At 37.7% G+C, this 8,442-nt stretch overlaps 1 protein-coding gene across 1 annotated transcript in view; it reads right to left on the bottom strand.

Annotated features, from left to right (window-relative positions):
• Positions 1–8,442, bottom strand: part of GUCY1A2 (guanylate cyclase 1 soluble subunit alpha 2) — a 413,092-nt gene that overhangs the window by 158,261 nt on the left and 246,389 nt on the right. Inside the window, exon 5 of the mRNA XM_042781668.1 lies at positions 3,991–4,476. Coding sequence (XP_042637602.1) covers positions 3,991–4,476 — 486 coding nt within the window. The remainder of the gene's footprint in view (positions 1–3,990; positions 4,477–8,442) is intronic.

Genomic DNA, 8,442 nt, shown 5'->3' with positions numbered 1-8,442 from the left:
TATTGGTTTTGTTTATTTTTAGTGTGAATATATAGGATATATAATAATATAATATGTTGTTTGTTGTTGTTAGGTGCCGTCGAGTCGTTTCCAACTCCTAGCGACCCCATGCACAGCAGAACGAAACACTGCCCGATCCTGCGCCAGCTCCATGATCCCTGCTATATTTGAGCCTATCATATAATATAATATAATATGTTGTTGTTATGTGCCGTCAAGTCGGCCCAACTCATAGTGATCCCTCCTTGGGTTTCTGAGGCAGTATCACTACAGAAGCAGATTACCCAATCTATCTTCCCAGGAGTAGCTGGTGGGTTTGAACCACCAGCCTTCTGCTTAGCAGTCAAGTGCCTTAGGCAGTATGCCACCAGAGCTAATATAACATAACATAACATAACATAACATAACATAACATAACATAACATAACATAATATAACATAAAGCATAGTCTTCAGTATGAGAGAAAAAGTAGAACCATTTTCTAAGGTAAAAAGAGTTTCTAATTATCTCTAACTATATGAGACTGTCCATGATTTAACAGCATATAAGGAAGTTAAAAATTCATACAGATTTTCTTTTTCCTTTATCTGTGAAATAACCTAGCTTATCTCAAAAAGACGGGAGACTTGCTGTCAGTGAAATCTAATTATATTTTTTTACTGGGAAACTGTTGTGGTGCCCTCAGGAGATTTTACTTCTCTTTCAAAACCTAACTTACAATTATATTTAAATCAGAGATTTCCACATTTTTGCTGGAAAAAATCTACTTATCATTCTCATTTAGCTTAATAAACTTAAACCAAAAACCAAACTCACTGCCGTCGTGTTGGTCCTGACTCATAGCAAACCCTCTTTGGATTTCTGAGGCGGTATCTCTACAGAAGGAGCTTTGTTGGTGTAGTACCTAAGGCACTTGACTGCTAACCAGAAGGCTGTCGGTTCAAACCCACCAGCCACTCCTCGGAAGGAAGGTTGGGAAATCTACTTCCGTAGTGATACTGCCTCAGAAACCCAAGGAGGGGTCACTATGAGTCAGGTCTGACTTGATGGCACATAACAACAACATCTCTACAGAAGTAGATTTCCCAGTCTTCCTTCCAAGGAGTGGTTGGTGGGTTTGAACTGTCAGCCCTCTGATTAGCAGTCAAAAGCCTTAGGCACTATACCACCAGAGCTCCAAAAAAAAAAAAACTGCTTTAGTTAGAGGAAGTTAACACCACAAATCAGAGGTTTAGGAGGTAAGGGAGAGAAATGCAGAGACTGGTAATAGTTCCCAATTCTGGAAGAAGGAAAGTGCTGGTAAATTCAGACCATTCCATTCTGAACATGACTAGGTGTAATAGTGAGATACTCATGGTAGTGTCTCTCTGGTTTAAGATCAGACATTGGGCTACCTCTACCATAGATTATCTAACAATAAATTATAAACAATTTGAAAATAATTTATAATAACTCTTATTTTGTATAACATGACAAATCTGTCATATACACTACACATGGAATGTGCACTACCCAGATGAGATTCAGTAAAACATATTTAAGATCAGCCGTATACTATGGAAGGATCTCTGATGTCATAGTGCCTAAGTGCCTTCTGGCTGGTGGTTCAAAGAAGTCCCTGGATGGTGAAAATGGCTAACATACTTGGCTGCTAACCAAAAGGTTGGAGATTCAAGTCCAACCAGAGACACTTCAAAAGAAAAGCCTGGTGATCGTCTTCCAAAAAATCAGTCATTAAAAACTGTATGAAGTATGTTGCTTATATTTGTATAGCACAGTTACAGATACTTCCTAGACATAACCAAACACCTCGTGGGATTGGTTTACTGGGTTTGAAGGGTTAAGACCATAGTCTTGTGGGACAACTTGGTCGACTAGCATAACATAATTCATAAAGTTTATATTTTCAGCCTAGTTTGATGAGCAATGTCATCAACAACTATCATTGTATCAATGTCATCAACAACTATCAAAGATACAACTATCATTCTCTACTTTTCTGGAGCAAAAGAGAAAGTAGAAAACCAAGACTCAAAGAAACTAGTTCAGAGGACTAATAGCACACACAAACCATGGCCTTATCTATGCTGAGAGTTGAAGGACTAGATAGTGCCTGGCTACCACTTCCAACCTTTTTGACCAGGGACACAATAGATGGTCCCAGAGAGAATGGAGAAAAATGTAGAATAAAACTCAAATTCTTGTAAAAGGACAGACTTACTGGACAAGTAATGACAAGAGGAACCCCTTAGACTATTCCCCTGAGATATCCTTTAAACTTGGAACTGAAATCACTCCCAGAGATCACCTTTCAGCTAAATAACAGATTAGCTCACAAAATGAGTATTGTGCTTCTTTAAGGACAAAAAAAAAAAAAAAAAAAAATCTAAATAAGACCAAACAGTCAACATTTTCCATAAAGCAATTATGAGACAGCAGGCAAGCTACATTAATGGAAATGGAACAACCAGATCAGAATCCATGAGAATGTGGACACATTGTGAAAAATGTAACTAATGTCACTGAATGCTAGGTATAGAAGTTGTTAAATGGGAACCTAATCTACTGTGTAAACTTTCACCAAAAACACAATAAAATATTTAAAAAAGAAAGAAAACTGTATAGAGCACAGTTCTACTCTGGCCTGGGGTCACCATGAGTTGGAACCAACTAGATTATAATACCTGGTTATAGATTATAGATAATGGAACTGGAGCTTGCCTTTCTCTTTGGTTTACCAAAACATCCTCCAGATCATAATAGGAGTCTGCAAAGTGAAACAGACAGGTTCTTTGCAAGTCTGCTTAGGAGAAGTTCATACTATAAGAAAAAGCCGCTGGTCTAGATGGATTTGTTGTTATGTGCCATGGAGTGGGACCCGCCTCTTGGCTTTTCGAGGCAGTATCACTAGGAAGTAGATTGCCCAACTTTCCTTCCGAGGAGTGGCTGGTGGGTTTGAACCACTATTCTTCTGGTTAGCAGTCAAGTGTCTTAAGCTCTATGCCACCAGAGCTCCTCTAGATGGATTAGTAAAGCGAAAAAAAACAAAACAAAACAAAATTCCAACAGTTTCCTGTTGTTTGTTTACAATAAAGGCATTTGCTGTCCTTCATATGAAAAAGCCATGGGCACCAACATTGTGTAATTCACATGGAATTCTATGTAAATTCCTTTCTTCTGATACATGCAGGGTTGAACCACTCAAGATATTACCATGGTTTTAATGAGAAACTGATGAAGAGTTTCCAAAATCAGACCAACAAATGGTGATTGGTACCTATTTTCAATTCTTTCTCATTATGCCGGAAAAATTAAGGTGCTCCTACTAAAAGCCATTGGTCATCTCAGCAAGAGCTAGGATATCTTCATGCATTTTTTTAGAACTAGAGGAATCTAATTTGATTGACAACATAATGCACAACACTGATTAGGCGTGATTTAACTTACAATGCAATGAATATTTCAACTTAACTTGTTTCTCTTTAACTGTCAAGTTACAATTCTTCGTTTATACTGATCTCTAAGTAAGATTAACTTTAGCTTAGTGCCTAAGGCACTTGACTGCTAACCAGAAGGCTGGCGGTTCAAACCCACTCACCACTCCTCAGAAGGAAGATGGGGCAATCTACTTCCAGTGATACTGCCTCAGAAACCCAAGGAGGGGTCGCTATGAGTCGGGTCTGACTCGATGGCACACAACAACAATAACAACAAGTTGCCTAGAATTCAGCAATTTTCATTTTTTTAATAATGAATTCTGAAGACTAAGCTATACAGAATTTTCCTTACTCAGCAATATTTACCAACGTCAATATTATAAATTTACTCCTAATGAAAGTTTACACACATGGCAGAAATACCCATATTATGTATAACAATTTCTAAATTAAAGAATTATTTACTATTAAGTTTAAGTATAAAAAAATTGTTACAATTTAATTATCATGACAGTTAACTATTAAAAAATATTTACATACTGAACCTTTTACCTTATAGATATCCAAAAATCCACACTGGTGGTCAAATCTGGTGTACAGTTCATTCAGCATGCTGATCACCTGCATGGGAGTACACTGGGCACAGATGGCTGTGAAACCAACAATGTCCGAAAAGAGCATGGTGACATCATCAAACTTCCTGGCCTGCACTTGCTGCCCTTGCCACAATTGCTGGGCTACATCACCAGGGAAAATGGAATATAGGAGATCCACTGTCTTCTTCTTCTCCTCTTCCAGGGCCTGGTGAGTTCTTTCTAGAGTTGCCTTTAATTTATCCATCCTCTTCTTCAAGCCATCTTGGGCTTTTGCCTGCTCACCAACTAAAATGACATCTCGGGTGGCATCATGGATAGGGATGTCCGAGAGATGCAGTCCTCGGCCCATAAGTTCATCCAGCTTGTCCACACACGGAGAGCCCAAAAATAAAATGGAATTTGATTCTGGGACATGGATCATTTGTCCTTTGACTTCCATTACCTGAAAGATTGACATGGAATTCAGATTAATGCTCTTTACATACTAGGTTCAGAGAATTAATACATTATCTGATGGAAAAGAGAAGCAAGAATAGTTTTATTACCTAAACTGATTTTCTGCCTTCACATAAGGCAATTTAAATATAATTTATAGCCAGTGTAAAAGTTATAGTGCTGAATAGAAACAATTGTTACCGTGTATCACTCAGCCACCTTCCAAAGACAATGATGAAATGGAAAGTGAGATCAATGAAAAAAGAAACAGGAACACATTTTTATTCAAAATGAAATTACTCTCAGGTACATCATGAAACTGGCTCATGAGCCAGTTTTGAAGCCAAAACTTTGAACATGCTTATAATAATGAAATTAGGATAATTTGATCTATCAAAATTAACTCAACCCCAATGGCTCAACCTTCAGCCAAATGATAGATAGCACTATAAGGTGAACAATGATAACAGGAGGATATGCACTCGTAAGAACAATCAATGAGATCAAGAGGGCAGCATTTGCCCAGGGATAGAGCTAGAGAGCCAAGAGGGAATGGAAAGGAAGGACCATGGGAAGTGGTGGGCATCAGGAGGAAGTGGGAAGAGGGCTGTTACGTGGTGGGGATTGCAGTGAATGTCACACAACAGAAGGTGTGCAGATTGTTGAACAGAAAACCAATTTACTCTGTACACTTCCACTCAAACCACAATAAAAAAATTTAAATAAGTAGATTTCACTGTCATTACAATAGCATTCCTTTTGGAAAATAGGCCCATGAGATTAAAATGAATCAAAATAATGATTTGGCCTTACATGAGTCATTTTTCAACAGGCTATAACCAAACCCAACCCACGGCCATAGAGTCCATTCTAATTCATAGCAACCCTACAAAACAGAGTAGAACTGCCCCATAGGGTTTTTAAGACTATAAATCTTTATGGAAGTAGACTGCCTCATCTTCTTCTAACAGAGCAGCTGGTGGGTTCAAACTGCTGATATTTTGGTTGGCAGTCAAATGCTTTAACCACAGCACCAGGGTCTCTTCCAATTGGGTATAATGCTTTGAAAACTAAGTAGTCTTTGTATACAGAAAATGATGACTAAATAAGTAGACAATTCACTCTGTGTTAAAAAATAAAATTTAAACCAGATATCATTAAGCCAGCATTACAAGAAAGTAATTCAACCAGCACCTTCAGGTAAGGCAAAAATAAACCAAAATATCAGGATAACACTAAAAGAACTCAATTATTAAGATAAAGAATCTGATGATACAGCAAACTAAATCTATCCCTCTTTAGTGTGCCCTTCCACTGGATAATTTGAAAGATTGATGTTTAATGGGAAACTTGGTGAATCACAGGTTTATGTTAATTTGCTTGGTTCATTAAGGAAAAGTAAGAAGAGATGAGCACCAATAGAAAAGGAAAGGTGGATTTAGGATAATACTATTCAAACAGAGTTATTGGGGTTAGAATAAGGTATTTCAGCATAGGGGAGAGAAAGTTAACTGTAAGGATTTGTAAAGAACAGTCTAAGTGTTGACCAACCAAGACTGTGTAATTGTTCAATTTATGTCAAAAGCACCTACCACATGAATAAGGCTAAATAAATATATTTTCCCTTATTCTTCATAACATGAAGTAGTTAGCCTAGTTGATGAAACTAGAGGCATAGGACAAATAAAGGACAAACCATAGGGATTTAGATTTTCAAGCCTTCTAATGTTTACTTTGTTCTTCCAAACCATTCACCAAGATCTAGAGTACACAGGGAAAAAAAAAATGAATCCTTGTTTGAGATGATAATTCTTATGAAATGAAATGTTTACTTTATCTGTGTAAACTTTCTGCTTAAGTTCAATATTATATCCTTCTTTCATACTACTCTCATTTTTCATTATTTAGTCTGTGTTTTTTATTTACCAGTTACTGGTCTGGATAGTAAGGAGCTCTGGTGGCACAGTGCCTAAGGTTTGACTGCTAACCAGAAGGTTGGTGGTTCAAACGCACCAGCCACTCCATGGAAGGAAGATGAGGCAATCTACTTCTGTAAAGATTTACTACTTGGGAAACCCAGTGGGGGTCAGTGTGAGTCGGAATCCACTCAATGACAGTGAGTTTAGTTTGTTTTTGGTTTGGTCTGGGTAGTAAGGATTAAAAAAAAAAAAATCTCACCGCAGTCAAGTTGATTCAACTCCTAGCGACCCTTCCTTGGGTTTCCATATCTCTATGGAAGTAGATTGCCCAATCTTCCTTCCCAGATAGTAAGGATAGAAAGATAAAAAATATGGTTGCCCATTTCACAGATATATCAGTATGGTGGGAAGCAAAATCTATATAGCCTAGAGAAAAAGGTGAGAAAGCAACTCTCAATTCCTCACTTAGGTGGACTCTCAAAAGACTGCAGCCTACAAATGGTACAGACAACAAAGATAAACACTTTTGCATAACAATACTGCATTATCAGTAATAACAAACATTAATCTATGGGTGGATACATCGATGGACAGGCTGAATGATGAGATATGTTTAGGAAAAAAAGAATATACCTATGACCATATATAAGTTTGGCAGATGATATTTCTACATACATATTTGTACATGCTATAAGAATGTGCATATATTTAACAGTTAACGGGGGCAAAGTTATGGGGTGGGGAAAGACTGTAGCTTATGACTTGAGCACAGAGAAAATAATCGTTCTGTATTTATTCTAGATTCTTATCCATACTCCTGATGAGCTTTTTGGCAGGGAGAGGGGAAGTGTGAGTTGTTAATGAAGTGTACTTTCCTAGTCTTAGGCTATTACAGGGAGAGTAAGGAAGGTACACATAATGCACAATCCTATATTTTAAAATATGAAGAACATGGAGGAAGAATTATTAACAACCTACTTTATGCAGACAACACAACTTTGCTCACTGAAAGTGAGTATGACTTGAAACACTGATGAAGATTGAGGACTACAGTCTGCAATGCAGATTACACCTCTATATAATGAAAATAAAAATCCTCACAAGGGGACCAATAAGCAACATCGTGATAAATGGAGAAAAGACTGAAGTTGTCAAAGACTTCATATTACTTGGTTCTATAATCAACACCAATGGAAGCAGCAGTCAAGATGTCAGATGTTGTACAGCATTGGGCAAATCTGCTGCAAAGGACCTCTTTCAAGTGCTGAAGAGCTAAGATGTTTCCTTGAAGACTAAACTGTGCTTGACACAAACCATGATATTTTCAATCGTGTCACATGCATGTGAGTGCTGGACAATGAAAAAGGAAGACCGAAGAAGAGTGGATGCTTTTGAGTTGTGGTGTTGGTGAAGAATACTGAAAACGCCATGGACTGCTAAAAGAACTAATAAATCCATCTTGAAAGAAGTGTAGCCAGAATGCTCCTTGGACGTGAGAATGGCCAGACCTCATCTCACCTACTTTGGTCATGTGGTCAGAAGGGACCATTCCCTGGAGAAGGATATCATACTTGGCAAAGTGGAGGGATAACAAAACAGGGAAAAAGGGGAAGGCCCTCAATGAGATGGATTGACACAGCAGCTGCAACAATGGGCAAGGATCGTGGGGCCGGCACAGGACCAGGCAGTGTTTTGTTCTGCTGTGCATGAGGTTGCTATGAGTTGGAGATGACTCGATGGCACCTAACAAAAACATAGTTTAAAAAATTTGTATATAAATCTTTTAAAAACAAAATTTAACATAAAAGCAAAAACTCTGATAAGTTTTGTAGAGCTAACAAAATTTATTAATGGCAGTAACAACCTTCTTATGCTGATGGATATAAACTTCTATCTAGTAGTTGCTCTCTCTCTCTTTCTCTTTCTCACATTTCCCACATTTCATTGTACTTGTTTTCTCTTTCTTCTTCATCGTGCTTTCTTTTCCCTTCTCTCCTTTCCTCTTTGGGCTTATACTTTATTCAGCATTTTCTTTTAATTTGGTATTTAACTAC

Source organism: Orycteropus afer, unplaced genomic scaffold (assembly GCF_000298275.1).
Source record: "Orycteropus afer afer isolate SDZICR_OR568_19922 unplaced genomic scaffold, OryAfe1.0 scaffold00147, whole genome shotgun sequence".
In the NCBI taxonomy this organism is placed as follows: Eukaryota; Metazoa; Chordata; class Mammalia; order Tubulidentata; family Orycteropodidae; genus Orycteropus; species Orycteropus afer.
Note: the sequence above shows the minus strand (reverse complement) of the source record. Positions and strands in the feature narration are given on the sequence as shown.